The sequence below is a fragment of the Oryctolagus cuniculus genome, chromosome 18 (genome assembly GCF_051225735.1).
Source record: "Oryctolagus cuniculus isolate XC-2025 breed Fujian yellow rabbit chromosome 18, ASM5122573v1, whole genome shotgun sequence".
In the NCBI taxonomy this organism is placed as follows: Eukaryota; Metazoa; Chordata; class Mammalia; order Lagomorpha; family Leporidae; genus Oryctolagus; species Oryctolagus cuniculus.
The window spans coordinates 67616828-67636430 of NC_142884.1; the positions used below are offsets into that span (position 1 = coordinate 67616828).

The 19603-nt window shown below is 57.5% G+C and overlaps 2 protein-coding genes and 1 long non-coding RNA gene across 11 annotated transcripts in view; 2 read left to right on the plus strand and 1 right to left on the minus strand.

The window, feature by feature from the left end:
- ZNRF1 (zinc and ring finger 1) overlaps nt 1–8975 on the plus strand; it is a 121717-nt gene extending 112742 nt beyond the window's left edge. For 2 of the 4 annotated variants that reach the window (XM_017342413.4, XM_089320491.1), the window contains exons 3-5: nt 3348–3453; nt 4926–5017; nt 6028–6925. In XM_017342413.4, the coding sequence (XP_017197902.2) occupies nt 3348–3453; nt 4926–4983 (164 nt within the window). In that variant the 3' untranslated portion in view covers nt 4984–5017; nt 6028–6925. Of the gene's footprint in view, nt 1–3347; nt 3454–4925; nt 5018–5721 lie in introns of all 4 variants that reach the window. The other 2 variants (XM_051847305.3, XM_051847304.3) reach the window with 2 other exon arrangements.
- LDHD (lactate dehydrogenase D) lies at nt 6930–13508 on the minus strand. Of its 5 annotated transcripts, none has more exons than XM_089320484.1 (12): nt 13362–13508; nt 13141–13253; nt 12855–12996; nt 12499–12640; nt 12243–12402; nt 11756–11955; nt 11548–11676; nt 11347–11474; nt 10853–10943; nt 10618–10729; nt 10368–10541; nt 6930–7196 (listed from the first exon to the last, which is right to left on the minus strand). In XM_089320484.1, the coding sequence occupies exons 1-11, from the start codon at nt 13431–13433 to the stop codon at nt 10376–10378; spliced, it is 1455 nt and encodes a 484-aa protein (XP_089176610.1). In that variant the 5' UTR covers nt 13434–13508; the 3' UTR covers nt 6930–7196; nt 10368–10375. The 5 variants fall into 5 exon arrangements, 4 of the variants coding, with proteins under 4 accessions (XP_089176610.1, XP_089176609.1, XP_089176611.1 ...); XM_089320483.1 differs by lacking the exon at nt 6930–7196 and adding an exon at nt 8854–9130; XR_016225424.1 differs by lacking the exon at nt 6930–7196 and having other exon boundaries at nt 8854–10541; nt 11347–11427.
- On the plus strand, nt 12924–17338 carry LOC149121016 (uncharacterized). 2 transcript variants are annotated; one of them, XR_016225434.1, is made up of 3 exons: nt 12924–13092; nt 15301–15570; nt 17179–17338. It is a non-coding gene; the product is annotated as an uncharacterized LOC149121016 (long non-coding RNA). The 2 variants fall into 2 exon arrangements; XR_016225435.1 differs by lacking the exon at nt 12924–13092 and adding an exon at nt 13747–13984.
- Nucleotides 17339–19603: the final 2265 nt, after the last annotated feature.

Sequence of the window (19603 nt, forward strand, 5' to 3'; positions counted from 1 at the left end):
AGCCAGAGCAGAGATAAGCATCCAGGCCTGTCTACGGGGCCGCTCTGCCTTCTGCTGAGCTGTCTCCCTCCCATGCTCGTTGAGTTTTTCCTCCAGTGCTTCATTGTGGGAAACGCCATGCAGGAGCAGGCCTCGGCTTAGAAGCTAAGCTGCCCACATCCCACGTTGGAGTGCCCAGGTTCAGCACACTCCTGAACCCCTGGTTGAGGTCAAAATGGGTGACTTCCTCATTCACAAACCCGGAATAAAACAGGGTGGGCGCCCTGCCTGGCTCCTGAGGTGACTTCCTCATTCACAAACCCGGAATAAAACAGGGTGGGCGCCCTGCCTGGCTCCTGAGACAGTGAGGTTCCAAGGAAAGCGTGCACCAGCATCGCTGTGTGCGTCGCCGGCAGGGCCCTCGCACGGCTGCTGGTGCTGAGGAGCCGAGCCTGCTAGGGCCCTCCTCTCTCCCTGGACACCACTCGAGGTTTCCCCCGTGGCTTTGGAGGCTGAGTATCCCTCTGCCCAGTCCCTCTTTCACTGCCCTTCAGATAGAGCGTTAACCCAGGTCTGTCGGCTGTCTTCTTTGGATGTAGACTAGGCTTTCTCCATAGACTGTCTCCTTATCCCACTTATTTTTTTAAAATATTTATTTGTTTATTTAAAAGTCGAGAGTTACAGAGAGAGGGAGAAACAGAGAGAGATCGTCCATCTACTAATTCACTCTCCAGATGGCCACAACAGCCAGGGCTGGGCCAGCCCAAAGCCAGGAACCAGGAGCTTCATCTGGTTGTCCTACATGGGTGACAGGGGCCCAAACACTTGGGCTGTTGTCTGCTGCTTTTCCCAGACCATTAGCAAGGAGCTGGATTGAAAGTGGAGCAGCCAGAACATGAACTGGTGCTCAGATGATGTGCCGGCATTGTAAGAGGTGACTTTACCTGCTGTGCCACAACATTAGCCCTTCCTCATCCCAGCTCTACAACTGTGGCTTGCATCTCTGTTCCAAACCCCAAATCTACATTCCAGGGACACCTGGAGGTCACCATTAGTGTGTCCTATGTGGATACCTCGAGTTCCCCTCTGGATTCATCACTTCCTGCCCAGGCCTGGCCCAAGTTCCCTCTCTCAGTGACCAGTGCCCACTGTGTGCCCAGATGCCCCCAGTAGCATGTGTGTCCAGTAGCTTCTGGGGTTGTGTGCAAGGTGGATGTGCCTCCAAGGCCTCAGGGGTTAACCAGACATGACTCCCGGAGTCTGTCCTTGGGGACGTGCTCTCACCTCCCCTGTGGCCTCTGTGTCTCTGTGTTCCCCTAGCAATCTCGGTACAATCCGCAGGTGCTCAGGACTGCTCCTCTACCCAGTCTCCTCCCAGCCTCAGCTGTCTCTAGGGCCCACCTCCTTGTCACCTTGGCAGAAGCCTTCCCTGAACAGTTCCCACCCTGCTTAGGAACTTGTTCGGTGTCCCTCACACTGGGGCCCCTGGGCATCACGGGGCTACCTAGGAGTGGCCGTGCTGAGTGTGCGTGACCTTGGGGCTCAGCCTCCCCAGCTAGGAGCCGCCTGAATCTCAAGACCCAGGCTTGGCCATGGTGCCTGTCCGTTCTGCTCAGACTCTTCTGGTGGGCTTTGGTAGGTGCCCGTCATCACAGGCACTTCCTTCTGCTCGTCTTCCTGGGAGGGGGAATGTGGTCTTTTTGTCCTTTTTTTTGGACAGGCAGAGTGGACAGTGAGAAAGAGACAGAAAGGTCTTTCTTGCCTGTTGGTTCACCCCCACTGGTGGCGGCATGCTGTGGCTGGCGCACTGCGCTGATCCGAAGCCTGGAGCCAGGTGCTTCTCCTGGTCTCCCATGGGGTGCAGGGCCCAAGGACTTGAGCCATCCTCCACTGCCCTCCCTGGCCACAGCAGAGAGCTGGACTGGAAGAGGAGCAACCGGGACAGAATCCGGCGCCCCGACTGGAACTAGAACCCGGTGTACCAGTGCTGCAGGTGGAAGATTAGCCTGTTGAGCCACGGCGCCGGCCTGTCCTCTTCTTAAAAATGGAGTTGATGGCTGGTGCCGTGGCTCAGTTGGTTAATCCTCCACCTGCGGCACTGGCATCCCATGTGGGCGCTGGGTTCTGGTCCTGGTTGCTCCTCTTCCAGTCCAGCTCTCTGCTGTGGTCCGGGAGGGCAGCGGTAGATGGCCCAAGTGCTTGGGCCCTGCACCCACATGGGAGACCAGGAGGGGGCACCTGGCTCCTGGCTTCGGGTCGGTGCAGCGCTGGCCATGGCAGCCATTTGGAGAGTGAACCGGTGGAGGGAGGACTTCTCTCTCTCTCTCTCTCTCTCTCACTGTCTGTAACTCTACCTGTCAAATAAATTTTTTTAAAAATGGAGTTGAAATTCACAGAACAAAATTTGCCTTCCTAAAGTATACAGTTTCTGAGCAGTTAGGGTGTTCACATTGTGCCAGCACCATGTCTATCTAGTTCCGAACATCTCAGACCCCAAAAGACACCCCCAGGTATGATTCCACTTCAGTGAGGGGTCTCGAACAGTGAAACCCAGAGCGCAGACCTGTGCTGTGCAGTGCTGTGCCTGTGGGTAGCAGTGCGGTGCTGTGCACGTTAAAGTGCTCTTGCTTAGAGGATGATGTGTTAGGTGTTCTCACCAGCAGTAAAACAAAAAGAAAACTCCCCTCACCCACAAAGCAGTCGCTCGCTTCCCTGCGCCGAGCCCCAGCCTCCTCCCCGTCTCTGCATTGTGTGTCCTGGACATTGCACACGCATGGAACACACGATAGTGACCCGTTGTGCCTGGCTCCATGCACCAGCCACATTTTCAAGGTCCGTCCATGTTGCTGCCGAGCCGTGCCGTGCTGTATGAACAGAGCACTGTTACCTGGCCATCAGTGGGTGGACACCGGGTTCTTAACATGTTTGGGCCATTACGAATTGTGCTGCTGGGAACATTCATGTACCAGCATTTGCTTGATACCTGTTTCTCCCACCTGTTCTTGCCTCATACTACGTTCCGCTCCCACAGTTTTCCAATTAGAAACCGGTGCACCTGGGCCGTGTGTGTGTTCAGGGGAAAGTCCATTGAAGGAGACAGCTCACCTGCTGCTGCCTCTGCTACCTGTCTTTCTCCAAGTCTTGTTCATCCTCCGTGGCCTGGGGCTTCAGTTAATCCCGTTTTGGCTCCAGCTGCTTAACGTGTCCTGTCTCCGCTGTGAGGGTCTTAAGGTCAAGGTCCCGCTCAGACTTCTGTGTCGCATGGCACAGGTTGAGTCACCCACGCAGTCCCATCAGCTCCTAGGCCTGCCTCTGCCTCGGGACCACCTGCCCACTGATGTCTCCCCTGTGCTCTGTTGCCCTTGCAGATGACGTGCTGACGAAAGACGCGGGTGAGTGTGTGATCTGCCTGGAGGAGCTGCTGCAGGGGGACACGATAGCCAGGCTGCCCTGCCTGTGCATCTATCACAAAAGGTAGGAGGGCGGGGGCCGGCCCAGCTCCTCTGAGCCAGCAGCTGTTCTGTGCGCTCTGGTTGTGGAACGGTCTCCCCTCCCACCAAGGGGTCCTAGAGGGGAGGGCTCCACTGTGCCCACAGGAAGGTGGGAGCGTCCCCAGCCACTTGCCAGAGGGGTCTTTCTGGTGGGATGGCGGGAACGGAGGCCCTGCAGCTCCGCCCGCAGGGTCTTCCTGAGCCTCCTCTTCCTCCATAGCCCCCTCCGCTCTGTGAGGTGAGAGGCAGCGAGGAGGGCGTGCTCACTGCCCTGCGCGCACCTTCTCCCTCCCCAGCGGCCAGGCGGCTGGAAGAGCCGCTACCTGTGGGGCAGGGCACAGGAGTGCTATAATTAGTGGGGCTGAGATTCGTGCAGGGCTCCAGGAGCCTTGTTCTCATTTCCAACTGGAAAGACGCTGCTCCGTTGCCCAGTTCAGGAGGATGCGCTGTGCGCCTGTGGCCACTGCTGCTGCTCTGCAGCTCCTCGAGGCCGGAGCTGCTTCCTGCTCGGAGGGCTTTTCCAGGCCTCCTCAGGGCCGCGCGGCACCAGGGGGACAGCCCTGCCTGGCACAGACGTGGCTGGTGCAGGGGAGGCTCATGGATGGCCAAGGTGGGGGAGTACAATTCTGGGTATGGATCCCAGCACAGAACCTGCAGTGTCCCAAGGAGGTACTAACCAGAGTTTCTAGAAAAGGAAACTCTGGCCCTTCGGAAGGTTTCAGCAAATTGTCTGCCTGGTTCCTGTCTTTGAAGTTGTCCAGACTTTGGTTTACAAATCAGGAAGTTGGCTCGGGCAGTCTCGGTTCCTCTTTGACACAGACACTCAGAGTCTGTGACACTCAGGCTGTCAGCCTTTTCCCTGGGTTGCTTTGTTAGCAAAGGGCCAGCCCCTCTTCCCACCTTCTCTGGGAACAACTTGGTGCCCAGCCGAGCCAGGTGGAGCGTGGGGCTCTCCTAACAGGTCGCCTGCTGGGGAGGGAGCCAGCTCCACGCTGCTCTTTGACCCAAGAAGGGACTCTCCCAGGTCCACAGCGACTGGAGCCATGGGCAGGTCCACCATTCTTTGCTCCACTTCTCTGCCCTTAAGCTCTGGACGTGGTTGATTCTCAGCATGGGGGCTGCCCTGCACAGTCTGCCTACGTCCCCTTCTCACTGGGGGCTGTGCTGCCCTCCTGGGCCCCCTCATGGCCACTCCCCCTGCTCCTGCAGTGCTAAAAGCCTGTACCCACTGTTGGCCGGCCAGTCAGCCTTGGGCTGAGCCGGCCTGTGTCTTGGTTTCTCCTTTCTCCCTGCCTCAGAGAGTGGCATGTGATTGTTCTCTCCTGGAGTCCTTTTCGGGGGCGATGCAGGAAGGCCTTGCTCGGGGAAGCCTGAGGGTCTCCTGACCCTGGGAAAGCGCCCCCTTGGAGGGAGCGGCCTGGCTAAGGTGCTTTCCTCTTGCCGCCCTGCCCCTAGCTGCATAGACTCGTGGTTTGAAGTGAACAGATCTTGTCCAGAACACCCTGCGGACTGACCCTGCCGGGCTTGCTTGCTGACTGCTCTCAAAGGTGAGCCCGTGAGTGGGGTGCTTCAGCTCCAGGCTCGGGGTCGTGTCACTGGGGGGTGGGGGAGCTGGGCTGCCCTTACACACCCCACCAAGAAGGGAGCAGGAGCGAGGCGAGATACGTCTTAGCAGGTAGTCGTCCTTCGGAGATGGGGCCCTTAGGAAGGACGAGCACGGAATGGCATGTGTGTGGATATGACGCATGCGCAGGGTTGGAGTCAGTGGGGCTGAGTGAGTTCCAGTCTGCCTGGGGAGGGTTCAGAAAGATCCCCCAGCTCACGCCCTGGGCCAGCTGCTGAGCCTGTGCCCACCTCCGCTTGGCCCTCCCGCAGTGCCCTGGTACTGGGGGCATGACCCCCTCCCTGTCGCTGTAGGTATGTGGCCCACACTCAGCAGACAGCCCGTGGGCCGGTGCCTCATCCACGGCACAGCCTTGTCAGTGATGGCTTTGCTGCTGGTCCTTCCACCTGCAGGCCACCTCCCTCACCCATCACCCCGCTTCCAGATGAATCAGGCCTCCGGGCCAGACCCGGCCCTGTGCCTTCCCAGGTCTGGGCTGGCATTTTCCTGGCGAACGAGTGGGCAAAAGCCCCAGGGAAACCACAAGCCCAGCCCCACCTCACCTCCCTCACGCCCAAAGGTTTGGGGACCTCTTTTTTCCTTCTCTCTTTTTCTCTCTCCTCTTTCTGTTTTGTTTTCTATTGTTAGGTTTATTTTATTTATTCCAAGTAACCTCCCAGAACAGCTGATGATGTCAGACAAATCAGGGACATGTGCTCTTTTTACCTTCACCTCAAAAACTGATGGCAAGGGGAGAAGAAAAAGCGAGGGTGAGAGTGAGGCAGAGGGAGCGGAGCCCGGCCCGGCAGTGCAGGTCCAGATTCCGGCATGATGTTTGGCCTTGGGGCCCTGCCCAGACCGAACCACAGACGGCCTCGGCTGCCTGCCTTGGCGGGATGCGGCGGCCGGCCCGCGGCCAGACGGAGCACGGCTCACTCATTGCGGTCCACACAGGGACGGGCGGCCCCTGTTCCCGAGAGGAGGCTCACCGGACACAGGGGCAGCGCTGAGCTTGGGACACCAGTGGGAACAGGGCCCCCCTTCCGCACTGACTGCCAGGAAGTGGCCCTCCCTTCCTCCCCGAGGACGCCAGGTTGGCTGAGAGCGCGTTGAGAAGAGTGACTGCACCGCTGTCCTTCCCTCAGCCCGCAGCCCTCGGCAGGGGAGAGGGGGTCTTCTTTTTCACCTTTGAAAGGCATTGTGGGTCTGTGTTTAAAGTGTTTACAAAAAAAAATTATTTAAAAAAAGTCTAGTGTCGACTGGTGTTTTCCCTCGTGACGTTTACAGAGCGCTGTTTGCTGCCCGCTGTCACCTGCTCAGCCAGGGCGGGGCCAGGGCGAGCCTGGCCGGCCCTCTCCCCGGGGTCCCTCTCCGTGTTTCTGGCTTGGTTTTGCACTTCTCCCCCCTGGGAACCCCGGAATCTTGACTTCATTGCCAAAAGAAAACCCCATCAAGGACTCTGTCCCCACCGCCACGCCCGTGTCTTCCCCCTTCTGTCCTCCCGGTTCCGGTCAGTGTGGAGGGTGTAACAATCACAAGTGTCTTGCAAAAATGCCTGAACATTTTTCTTAGGCCCTTGTGGAATTTTTTTTTTCTTCTCCAGGAAACTTAAACAGACTTCCTTAAAGAAATGTGTACAAGCAGCCGTGTTTTCAGGCGCTCCGTTTGAGAACTTTTAGCCCTGGGGGTTCACACATGGCATCAGCCCATGCCAGATAGGTTTCTGTATTTATATATTAAAATAAAAAAAAAAAACTTAAAAACGTTTAAAAAAATGTTCAGAGCTTGGGAGAGAAGCTTTCTTCACTAGTCGAGGTGTTTTGATATGGTATTAAAATCACGTCTAACGAAAGATGCACTGTGTGATTCTATTTTAATGAAGTATTGTCATACAGCCACGAAATGGGGCCGAGCCTGCTCCCCGCTCCCTCACTACCTCCTTAGCGTTCCTTCGGGCCCTCTGTGGGGCTGCAGGTGTGTGAAGTGCTTCTCAGACTGTCCTCCCTGGGAGGAGGACAGGTGACGACGGGTCAGGCAGGTGTCCCACGAGGCGACGAACCCTTGGACGTGAGCACCATGGAGCCAGCCTTCCGCTGCTGCACAGAGCTGGTGACGGGACTCTTCTGCGAAGATGTGCAGGAGCAGTGATCTGGCAGCCACCAGAGGCTGCAAGGACTTGGGTTCTTCCACGGCCGGGCCCAGCCCCCCCAGCCTCCGCTCCCCATCCCAAGCCCCACAGCCCTGCCTGTTGCTCTGTTCGCATCTCAGTGCTGACTCACGGGCATGCTCCATGGTGGCCCAGGAAGAGGCCCTGGTTTGGGGCTGAGCCAGCTCAGAGCCCTTGAACCAGAACCAGCCGCCCCAGCTCACAAAAGTTGCCAAAGCTGGCCGGAAGATCAGGGCAGGGGAGCAGCCGCTCCTGCCTGGCCCCTGTCCCTGGCCAGACAGGCTCCGGAGTGGCCGTCCTGAGCCTCCCACAGAGCCTGCAAAGGAAAGTGCTGGAGGGAGATGGGAGACGACCCCGCGCCTTCTCTGCCCCACCATTGCCAGGCCGGCCCCTGGTGCTGTTGCCTCGGGGCTCCGGCGCCTCCAGGCCCAGGGGTCTAGCTGGGCCTGTGGGCTCCACCTCCACAGCCACCTCCCTCAGATGCTTCCTGAAGCACCTGCTGTGTTCGAGGTGTTCACCCCCGGCCAGTGGGGCACGCACAGCATCTCAGATGTGCCGAAGGAGTTTGCAGGCCTCCGCCTCAGCCTCGGACCGGCCTGACATGGAGACCCCAGGACCCACAAACGCCATCGTGAGAGTCAGTGGCAAGAATGGGGGTTCCGATAGTTTGCACTGGGGCCCTCTGCTTCCTGGCAGAATGATCTGGGGGAAGGACTGCGTTCACCTGAACCTCGGCATCCTCACCCGTGGAGTAGGGACCGCGTCACGCAGCTCAGAAGTCGCCAGGAGGGTCAGGGGACCTGCCCCGAAGGCCTGGCACATGCGCAGCAGGCTCCCTGGTGGCTCTGTCGCTGCAAAGGGCACTGTTCTATTCACAGCACCTCCTGCTTCTGCCTGGCAACTGTGTCTCCCTGTTCTATATTTAATTCCACCAGCAAAGCTGGCGGGGCAGGGCCCAGCTCTGAAGGAGATCTCCTTGCCTGACCCCTGGACCTGGAGACGGAGGCCGTGCGCGTCCACCTCGGCGGCTTGGCTTGAGCCCGGCTGCTTTGGCAGCGCTGCCAGTGGCCAAGCAGCTTGTTGAGCTGTGTGGGGCAGGGTCGTGGCCCACACTGGGTGCTATTCCAGGCTCTTGGGGGCTGGTGCTCACCCCTCAACTCTAACCACCCCCCACCCCACCCCCGCCGCTGACTTCCGCTCCCGCCTGGCACACCGCAGCCCTCTGCTGGCTGTCACGTCCTCTGAACTTGACCCATGGGTGGGACTGGCTGTGTGGGCTCCCCCCATAGAGCTGGTGCTGTCCTCCTCCTCCCGCAGCGCTCCCAGAATCCTGTGCTGCTCCTGCTCTGCCCTGCCAGGGGAGAGAACCTGCTGGAGCAGGGAGGTGCGTTCTGCCCCCTGTCTGCTAAAGGTCTGGCTCACTTTCCTGGGGTTCCTGGACAGGAGCCGCTCACTAAGACCATACATCTAATAGCCATTTACTGGTATTGAGGTTTATAGGCGAATGTCCTTATTAGGAGATGGATGCTGAATTATATAGGTGAATGATTTCAAGAAATGTGTAATCTAATTCTGAGTGGTTTCCCCCCAAAAAAATACATACACAAAGCAAATAAGGCAAAATGTTCGTTGTTTGAATTTGCAGTGGCTGCTGTTTCCGTGAACGGTGTACTTGTTCTTTGAACTTTTCTGTATGTTTGGAATTTTTCTTAATAAAAAAAATATTGTGGGAAAATGGCCATTTGCTGAGCACCTCACTAGCTGCCAGGCACTGGGGGGGTCGGGGGGCCCGTGTTGCGGAAGAGACAGCCTGTGACGGCTGGTGGCGGACAGTCTGCAGAAGGGGGAGGGGCCGGGGGGCCGCGGCTCCACAGTTGGATTGCTCAGGTCCTGGGGTGGTTGGGGGAAGAGGACCAGTGAGACTGGTCACCAGACTACCCTTGGCACAGCCTCTGCTCACAACCAGAGCAGCCAAGGGACAGAAATGTCACCGGAGCGTGTCCTCAAGGCTTAGGTCAGTGTCACTGCCCTCTGCGAGAGCCCAGTATTAGCACAGGAGAGGGGATCCTGGGACCAGGATTGGACTGAGGAGTTGCAGGGACACTCCCTCAGCCCAGGGCCTAAATGGCTGCTGGGAGAGATGAGGCTCCAAGGGGTGGGGAGACAGGAAGGGCGCTCCCAGGCTAGCAGGAGGATGCCTTTCTTACCCCTTTTCTAAGGAGCCCAAGGCGCAGAGGTGAGGGAGATAGGATAGGTACAAGTCCCTGGGGCCTCAGAGATTGTTCCAAGCTCCTAGGCCCCTCCTCTACCCTGGGAGGAGAGCCACTGGCCCTGAACTTGGGGTGGGTTTTCTGCAGCAGGTGCCCAGAGCAGATGCTGTGGGGACTGAGCTTCATGGTGTCGGGTGCCCTCTTGTGGGCTCACAGGGAACAGCTATCTAGTACCTGAGAAGAGCTCTGGCCAGGGGATCCCAAGACAGGCCCAGGATGGACGGAAACTCGACTTTGAAAGCAAAAGTGCTCAGGGTGCCAGTACACCGCTCCATAAGGAGTGTGGCCCAGTTCTAGCAACAGGGAGCTGCAGCCGCTTGAAGAATGTTCACAGTATTAGCGCCTGGGGGACTCGAAGTGTCTGCCGGGGATGGGGAACTAACTGGCGTGCTTCCCACCCCCAAAGCCCTCTCCCCAGGCTGCAGCAGGTCAGTGTACAAGCCCAAAACCATGGTGGCACCAGGCTGGCCAGAACTGGGAGGAGAAGGTGGGGACGGGGGTGCTGCCTGCCGGTGTCCAGTAGCTGTAAGCAGGGTTCAGGCGTCTTGGGCTTTGAGGAAAGCTCCCACCAGTGCAGAGAGAGGTCCTTTCCCGTCACGGGAGAGGAGTGTTCCTGTCGTCCTGCCTCGGGTCTGGGCCCCTAGCAGTGAGGAGGCCTGAGGGCATCGGGTGGGCTCACCCTGGCGGTCCCACCCAGGAAGGGACGTGTGACAGCAGGGAGCAAGCAGCTTCGTCAGCAGCCAGCCTGAGTCACTGGCTGGACTGAAGGCCTGAGGCAGGAAGAGGGCAGGGGAGGAGCCCTGTCCATCCTTGCAGGCTCAGTGTGTGACGGGAGTTTCCAGAACATGGGGGCTCACCGAGCTCCTCACAGCACCTTGCCCGGGTTCATGAGGCCTCGGGGGTCTAGCGTGGCCTTGAGCTGCCGCATGGTCTCCAGGCCCACAGGGCCCACCTCCTCCCGCAGCAGCTGCCGCTTGCCCAGCCCGATGCCGTGCTCCCCGGTGCAAGTTCCGTGCAGCGCCAGTGCGCGCCTGGGAGACGGGAGCCATCCTCAGCCCTTCTTCCCGAGCCCTCCCCTCCCCCTCCCTCCCCCGGCCGGGCCCCCACCTGCCCAGTTCTTCCGCGAAGGCCTCGACCCTCTGGAGCTCGTCAGCATCCTCCGGGTCGACCAGCAGGATGCAGTGGAAGTTGCCATCGCCCACATGCCCGACAATGGCTCCTGGGGATTCCAAGAACAGAACCGTCAACTCCAGCCCAGCCTCCTGCCCCCCCCCCACTCCCCTGACCCAGACCCAGGCAGCGGTCAGCACCACCCCTGACTCCAGGAGCGAGCAGGCCGAACCTGTGAGTCCTGAGGCCTTGAGCTCCTCCTTGGTCCGCACCAGGATCTCCGGCAGCCGGGAGATGGGCACACAAACGTCGGTGGAGTAGCCCTGGGTCAGACAGTGGCCGCTGAGGTCCCCCCTGCCCTGCCGCCCACACACACACCAGGCACTTGGCCCAGGTGTGTTCCCCAGGCCCTGGGCTCCTGCCGTTCTGACCTGGCTCCATCGGGCCCCTGTGCAGGTCCCCCAGCGCCCCCTATTTCTGAGCTTTGCATCAGCTGCCTGGAGCCAGGGTTGAGCTAACACCTTCCTCTCCGTCACTTCCTCCAGGAAGTAGATCCTGAGAGCCCCACACTTTAGCCCAGGGTTTAGCAGGCCCATACCTCGATGGGTGAGTCTGTCACCCCAGGCCATGCACACTGTGGGCTGCAGCCCACTGCTCCATACAGTAGGGCGCTGAATTGACAAGGTCATGAGCAGAGCTGTGAGTCTCCCCTCCACCCCGACTCACCTTACAGCCGGGCCGCAGGGCCAGGACCGCGTACCAGGCGTTGTGCCGTGCTGCCCAGAGCCGGCTGCGCTCCTCGGACTCCTTGGCCCAGGAGAAGTGGGAGGCCCCGTTGAGCTGGACGATCTCCTCTATGATGGGGGCAAGAGGGTCGACACCAGCCCTCCCCTGGGCAGCTCAGGCCCCAGCCCTGTCCCCGCATACCTGCCCGCTGCACTTGCTCTTCCAACGCCTGCTTGGAACCGTGGAACTCCAGAAAGAGCGTGGGTGCCACGGAGCAGTTGAGCTTGCTGTATCTGTTGCAGGCATCCATCATGATGTCATCCAGGAACTCTGGGAGCGAGCAGAGGGCCGGCTTCCAATGGGGCCTCTTCCAGGGTGCACACCCTGACTGCCCCAGTCCCCCACTCACCGATGCGGGCCACAGGTACTGCAGCCTGGAGGATTTGCACAGTGCTGTCCACAGCAGCCTGGACACTGGGGAACGCACAGGTGGCAGCCACCGTGGCCTCAGGCACAGGGTGCAGGCGCAGGGTGGCAGCTGTGATGAGGCCTAGCGTACCCTCCGAGCCCACAAAGAGCCCCGTGAGGTCATAGCCAGCTGCACTCTTCCTGTACAAAGTGAGGGATTTCTGTCTGGCCCCAGAGCCTGCAGCTGGAACCCAGAGCGCTGTCCCCAGGTCCCCAGGTCTGGGGCAGCCTCCCTCAGCCCCGATGGCCACAGAGGCAGCCATCCCCCAGCCCAGTGCTCTCGGCTCCACCACTGGAGTGGGCCCCGTGCAGCGACAGCAGACCCCCGAGACGGTGCCACAGCCCTCGGAAGCCTTGCCCACCTGCAGAAGGCTGAAGGAGGGAAGCCCCCAGGGCTTGAGGCCGCAGGCTGGGGACAGGGTGCTCACCGGGAACGCCGGCCCCGGCCCGCAGTGTGCAGCAGCCGCCCGTCGGGCAGCACCACCTCCAGGTTAAGTACGTTATCCCGCATGGTGCCGTAGCGCACAGCGTTGGTGCCGGAGGCCCCCGTGGCCGCCATGCCGCAGAGAGAGGCATCGGCACCTGGATCTGGAGGGTGGCGTTTGAACAGAGGCCAACTCAGGGCCGGGTGGGAGAGGAGGGCTCCCCCTGCCTCCAGGGAGCCCTCGGCGGCCCTAGGCTTACCCACAGGAAACCAGAGGCCGCTGTCGCGCAGGTGGGTGTTGAGAGCTTTGCGCGTGACACCAGGCTCCACCACCACAGAGAAGTCCTCTGGGTTCAGTTCGGTGATCCGGTCCATGTGCGTCAGGTTGATGCAGACCCCACCCTGGCGGGAGGTGTCAGTAAAGCCACTGGCTTTGGTCTCCCACCAGCCCACGGTCCCCTGCACCCCACCCTGGCTGAGCATCCAGAGCAGGTGGCCGGGGGGCCCAGGATGGCAGGCAGGGCTGGCCCACAGCTGTGTATGCTGCAGGAGGCAGCCACACCTGTGCTGAGTGCAATGCGGCCGGACCCTGGGGCAAGAGGGTGCCCAGCTGTACCTGCATGGCACAGACTCCTCCCTCAAGCCCGGTGCCGGTGCCGAAGGGGATGATGGGCACTCCCTGGCCATAGCACAGGGCTGCCAGCCGGCTGACCTGGTCCGTGCTCTGGGGCCACACCACGGCATCTGGCGGCTGGCACCTGCAAGCAGTCCTGGGCCAGTCAGAGTGCATGGGCCCTGCTGGGCCTGGGACCACACGGAGGACCGGGGATGGAGAACACCAGCACCCAAGGCAGGTAGGTGGGCGGGTGGGTGCGGTGGTGGGGAGGGGGACCCTCCCTCACCTGTGCATGGACTCATCGTGCCCGTGCTGTTCTCGCACCACGGCGGCGGTGGACACGTGGGGGCTTCCCACGACCGCCTTCAACGCCTCCACGAAGCCCTCGCTGAGCGCTCCCTGCGGGAGAGACACACCACCAGGGTCACCGAAAGACGCCCGGGGCCACAGCCCGGCCCCTCTCACAGGTGGCTGCTCAGCTCGGCCCCTCTCCTGTCCACCGCCTACCTGCGTCCCCTTGGAGCAGTAACCCCTCCAGGGAGACAGCCCCCCGCGGGCCACCCGGAGCAGGCAGGCCATAGCCAGACAGCGACCAGGCAGCAGTGGGCAAGTGGCCTCCGAGCTCCTCTGCCCAGCCCATTGGCTGAGTCGGGGGTGGGGCCTGCTTAAGGTGGCCCCGGTTTAAGGTGGTCCCTGCAGCCCTTGCTTAGTTGGGGGCGCCAGGGTCAATACTTCCCAAGGAGAGGTGAGGCTCACCAGAAATTTCAGGAAACAGAGGGACAGCAGCCACTCCCTGGCTTACAACTCAGCCAAGGCTTCCCGAGGCCCCGAACAAATGCAGGCTCCTTGAGGAGGCTGGAACAGTCCTCTTGGCTCCTCCAGCCTGCTCTTTGACCGCCAACGTCCAGCTAGCTTCCTTTCCTGTTCCTGTATGCCCTGAACTCCAGGCAGACCCTGGGGCAGGGCACAGGCTGTGCCCTCGCCGGAGCCTCCTGCAGGTCTCAGCACAGTGTCACAGTTAGAGTAGGCGCCCGCCATGACCGGGGACCTCAGGGATGGGCGAGGACAGTGAAACAAGTCCGGAAGTCCTCCTGGCAGAGGAGCACTGAGGCTGAGCAGTAGCTCTCCAGGTAGGTGAAGGCGAAGGTGGATGCAGCCGCAGTCCCCGCTGGATCCTCCTCCTGGAGCCAGGAACTCCCTCGGGTCGCCCATGTGCGTGGCGTGGCAGAGGCCCAGCTCTTGGGCCGCCTGCTGCTGCTTTCCCAGGTGCATCAGCAAGGAGCTGGATCTGCAGTGGAGCAGCCGGGACTCCAACCGGTGCTCAAATGAGATGCCAGGCTGCAGGCGGCTCAGGCCCACAGTGCCCCCAAAAGGTGTTTTCCAAGATGGGGACCAAGAAGCAGAAGAATAAAGACCCCTGACGGATTGATGTCAGGTTACCTAATTTTTTGATAGGGATTAAAGCGGACAGGACCTCCTTATCAGGTGACTGCAGACTGGAATCCCCGTTTTTGGGCAACGCTGGTCTATTTGGGGATCTCTCCGCTCCCCTGAAGTCCCAGGCTGGTTATGTGGCATTTAGTGTGAGTGGCTCCGTTTGGGTTTGATTAGGTCTGTTAGGGTCCAGCACTGGAGCTCAGTCCCAAACCATGGACTCCCACAGTTTCTGTTTGGTGAGTTCACACTTCTACCCTCAATGTGCCGCTTGCCGGGGTCATCTGGGGGGTGGGGGGAGTGCCTCTTAGAATTGCTTAGTTCAAATCAAGATCCCATGGAAATCCACACCTGCATTTGCTTAATGTGCCTCATCGATCTTTTTAAATCAGCAGTTTCTCCCTTCCTCCTTTTTCCCCCAAGCCATTCACTTCATTTAAAAAAAAAGTTTATTTATTTATTTATTTGAGAGCTTTAACCCACTGTGCCACAGCACCAGCCCCTCTAACTCTGCCTTTCAAACAAATAAATAAGGGCTGGCACTGTGGCGTAGCAGGTAAAGCCAACGCCTGCAATGCTGGCATCCCATATGGACGCTGGTTCAAGTCCTGGCTGCTCCACTTCTGATCCAGCTCTCTGCTATGGCCTGGGAAAGCAGAAGATGGCCCAAGTCCTTGGGCTCCTGCACCCACGTGGGAGACAGGGAAGAAACTCCTGGCTCCTGGCTTCAGCTTGGCCCAGCTCTAACCATTGCAGCCATTTGGGGAGTGCACCAGCAGATGGAGGATCTCTCTCTCTCTCTTTTTCAAATAATAAATAAACACTTTAAAAAAAAATACCATGTTAACAAAAAAAAAAAAAAAAAGAAAGAACCCAACTTCCGCTGGGTATGTGCAAGGTTTGGACAAGCCCAGACATGCTGAGCTAAGCCTTGTCTCACAGGGACCTGTAACGCTTTCTTATGACATGGGCAATGGTTTCGTGGCTGTTTTATTTCCTTTTGTTTTCCTAGAAAGGTGATCCTGAAGAACAGTGGGATATAACGTCTCCTCCTTCCTCATACATAAGCCATCGTTCCTGCACAATACTGGTGCCCAAGGACTTCAGCCATCTTACACTGCTTTCCCAGGTGCATTACCCAGGAACTGCCTGGAAAGTGGAGCATCTGGGACTCAAACCGGTGACCTTGTGAGATGCTGGCGCCGCAGGCAGAGGCTTAACCGATGGCGCCACAGCATCGGCCCCCATTCAGTTCTTAAAGAGGCGGGGTCATGTGTTCCAGGTAGAGCTGAATTTTCACTCCCATTTCACTTTGATTCATTCTGCTTGTCTGCCTTATCGAATCACGCAGACCCAGGGGCTTAGAGTCCGTTGTTCGTGGCAAGGCTTCGTCATGGATGGTGCTGCGTGCCCAGGTCCGTGTTCCAGCAAGCGGTCTTGAAAGTTCCGAGTGGGGGTGGGCGTTTGTCTCAGCAGTTATAACACTGCTTCGGATGCCCACATAATATATTGGAGGGCCCGGGTTCAAGTCCCAGCCCTGCTTCTGATTCCAGCTTCCTGCTGAGGTGCACCCTGGGAGGCAGTAGGTGATGGTGCAAGTACTTGGGCCCCTCCCACCCACGTGAGTGATCTGGGTTGAGTTCCAGGCTATTGCGGGCATTTAGGGGTGAGCCAGCAGATAAGAGCTCTCTGTCTCTCTGCTTTTCAAATAATCTAAATAAGTAAATGAAACTTTCAAAAAAAAAAAAAAAACAACTTTGAACTTTGACCACTGTGGTTAGCATCCTTGCCTGTGGTTGTTGCTCCTGGGGCCTCTGTTTCCCGTATTTCTCTATTATTTAATTACAATTACTCTGTGAGGAAGAGCGCCGCTTCTCCCTCATTGACTTCCTGGCTGTCAGCGAGGACTTGAGTGTTATTGTATTTTATTTTTTTTGACAGGCAGAGTGGACAGTGAGAGAGAGAGACAGAGAGAAAGGTCTTCCTTTTTGCCGTTGGTTCACCCTCCAATGGCCACCGCGGCCGGTGCTGATCCGAAGGCAGGAGCCAGGTGCTTCTCCTGGTCTCCCATGGGGTGCAGGGCCCAAGCACCTGGGCCATCCTCCACTGCACTCCCTGGCCATAGCAGAGAGCTGGCCTGGAAGAGGGGCAACCGGGACAGAATCCAGCGCCCCAACTGGGACTAGAACCCGGTGTGCCGGCGCCGCTAGGTGGAGGATTAGCCTAGTGAGCCGCAGCGCCGGCTCTTGAGCGTAATTATTACATTCTATAGAGTATCATCTAATACTATTACTATTTATGAGGGTGCTTTTAAAAGTTCATGAAAAATGGAATTCAAACCTAAGTGTATTTTGGTGCAAAAGTTTTTGAAAGCCATGTGTAGTTTTTTATAATATGCATTTTCTAGGAACATGTTGGTGATGCCTTGTATTTTGTTGTTCATATTTTTCCAGCTGTGCCCTTGAGGGCCTCTTCAACACCATCTTCTTTCCCCTGACGCTAGCCCCTGCCCCCATCCCCTTTTCTTTCCATTTTACTTGAGAGGGAGGGAGAGAAAGGGAGAGGGAGAGAGGAAGAGGGAGAGAGGGGGAGAGGAAGAGGGAGAGGAAGAGGGGGAGAGGAGGAGAGGGGGAGGTGGGGAGGGGGAGAGGAGGAGAGGGGGAGAGAGGAGGGAGAGAGGGAGGGAGGGATCTTCCATCCTCTGGTTCACTCCCTATATGTCTGCAACAGCCAGGGCTGGGCCAGGCCAAAGCCAGGAGCCCAAAACATCATCCATGTCTCCCATGTGGGTGACAGGGATCCAAGTGCTTGACCCAGGTCCTTTCTGACCACCAGGTGCTCCAGTAGCTGGAAGATTCTTCTCTCTCTCTCTCTCTCTCTCTCTCACCAGGTGCTCCAGTGGCTGAAAGATTCTCTCTCTCTCTCTTTCAAATAAGAAAAAGAAAAAAAAAATTAAGTCTGTTACTGGATCTGCTGATGCCTTGATCTTCGACTTTGCACTGAATGAAACTGTGAGAAATAAATTTATGCTGTTTAAGCCGAAAAAGAAATCTGTTACTAGAAAAGAAAAAGAAATTATAGGATCAATCAGGGGAATTAGCCCTATCAGATACCAAAACATACAGTAAAACACAATCATTTCCTGTGTTATGTTGGTACGTGAGTAGACAGATTAGTGAAGCAAGTAGGAAGTTCAGAGATATTCCCAATGCACACAGAAAATTAGTGTTTGAAAGAAGTGAGTCTTTAAGGCATTATAGTGAAGATGGAATTATTTTTTTAAAGATTTATTTAGTTGAAAGAGTTACAGAGAGAGGCAGAGACACAAAGAGAGGTCTTCCATCTGCTGGTTCACTCCCCAGATGGCTGAAACAGCCAGAGCTGAGCTGATCAGGAGACAGGAGCTTCTTCCGGGTCTCCTGTGTGGGTACAGAGGTCCAAGCACTTGGGCCATCTTCTACTGCTTTCCCAGGCCATAGCAGAGAGCTGGATCAGAAGAGGAGCAGCCAGGACCAGAACCGGTGCTTTAGGCCAGGGCTTTAATCCGCTGTGTCACAGCACCGGCCCCGAAGATGGAATTATTAACACATGGTACAAGGTGATTTCAAAAAGTCTGGACAATTGGGAGTGAGTCATTCCCAGCAGTGAAGCTGCCGTAACCCGCATCCAGGCACCTGGGTCCAGTCACCAGCGCCAGCTCCTGACTCCGGGCCCTGCCACGCGGATCACTGTGTTCCTGCCACCTTCCTGGGAGACTTGGACTGAATTTCCAGCTCTCAGCTTCCACCTGGCCCAGCCCTGGCCATTGCAGCCCTGGCCATTTGGGGAGTGAACCACAGAATTTGATCTTTTGGCCTCTCAAATAAACAAATGCATAAAGTTTGTGGAAAATGGAATTAAAAAATAAATTTCTGCTCAATAGGCTAATCCTCCACCTTGCGGCGCCGGCACACCGGGTTCTAGTCCCGGTCGGGGCGCCGGATTCTGTCCCGGTTGCCCATCGGATCAGCGCGGTGCGCCGGCTGCAGCGGCGGCCATTGGAGGGTGAACCAACGGCAAAGGAAGACCTTTCTCTCTCTGTCTCTCTCTCTCACTGTCCACTCTGCCTATCAAAAAAATAAAAAAAAATAAAAAAAAAAATTTCTTTTGGTGCAAAAAATTTTGAAATCATGCATGCTTACTTTTTTCATAACATACATTTTCCACAAACATTCTGAAGAACTTGTGTATTTGAAAGAAAATAAAATTAGATACAAATCCCAAGGCAACACCAAGTATAGTAAATATTTAAATGTAAGGCAATGAACCCATCTCAGAAGAAAACTGTGGTCCTTAGCTAGTGTGTGGATGCAGATAATCCAGTAGGTTGCTAATCCACAGGTATAACATCAGTGATGTGAGATGAGTCAGCTGTGGAGATCTGACTATGGCCCTGCACATAACGATGCCACTTTGCACACGTTAAGTCCGTTGAGAAGGTCTGTGTCATGTTGTGTTCTCACCATACTGAAACACAAAACGATCGGGTCCAGTGGGGAAATGAGATGTGCTAAGGGTCTTTCTTACGAAACCAGACAGGTCGCTGCTGCTCCGAGGCCACAGGGCTTGGACCCAGTGGAGGTCGGTTGACACCCTTGTGTTGAGCTGTGTGGGGACATTTGTCTGGCCTGTGTTCACTGTGTTTTAACATTAAAAGCTAACTGTCCCATTTAGGACCACACTGTGTCGGTTGCCTATTGCTGGGTGACGAACCATTCGAGACCCAGGAAATCAGCCCTCACTCCTGCCCGGGAGTCCGAGGTTCACCTACATAATTCTTCCGCTCTGGGCAGGGGTAGGCCACCCTGCTGCTCTCTGTTGGGCCGGCTGGCAGGAAGCAGGCGCCGGGAGGGGCTCAGCAGGGACCACAGTGCTGCCTTCCACGCAGTCTCTCCTGTCCCAGCAGGTCTGAGAGACGCAGGAGCACAGGCCGCCTCTTGGCGCCTGGGCTCAGAGCCTGCACACTGTCACTGTCCGGGCTCTGTGGCCAAAGCCGGCCTTGCCGTCAAGGCACGTTTATTTCTGGATGACAAGTAGTTGACAGCTCCATGGGATCCGGCGGTTGGACTTACAGTGACCTCAGCAAGTGGCTGTCTGCAATGAGATGCCACGGGGTTCTCATCATCCCAAGGGGTGCTCATTCCCCCGCCTCTCCCAGGCCACAGCAGAGAACTGGATTAGAAGTGGAGCAGCCAGGGCTTGAACCAGCGCCCATAAGGGATGCTGGCACTGCAGGCGGTGGCTGTTACCTGTTACGCCACAGCGCCAGTCCCTAT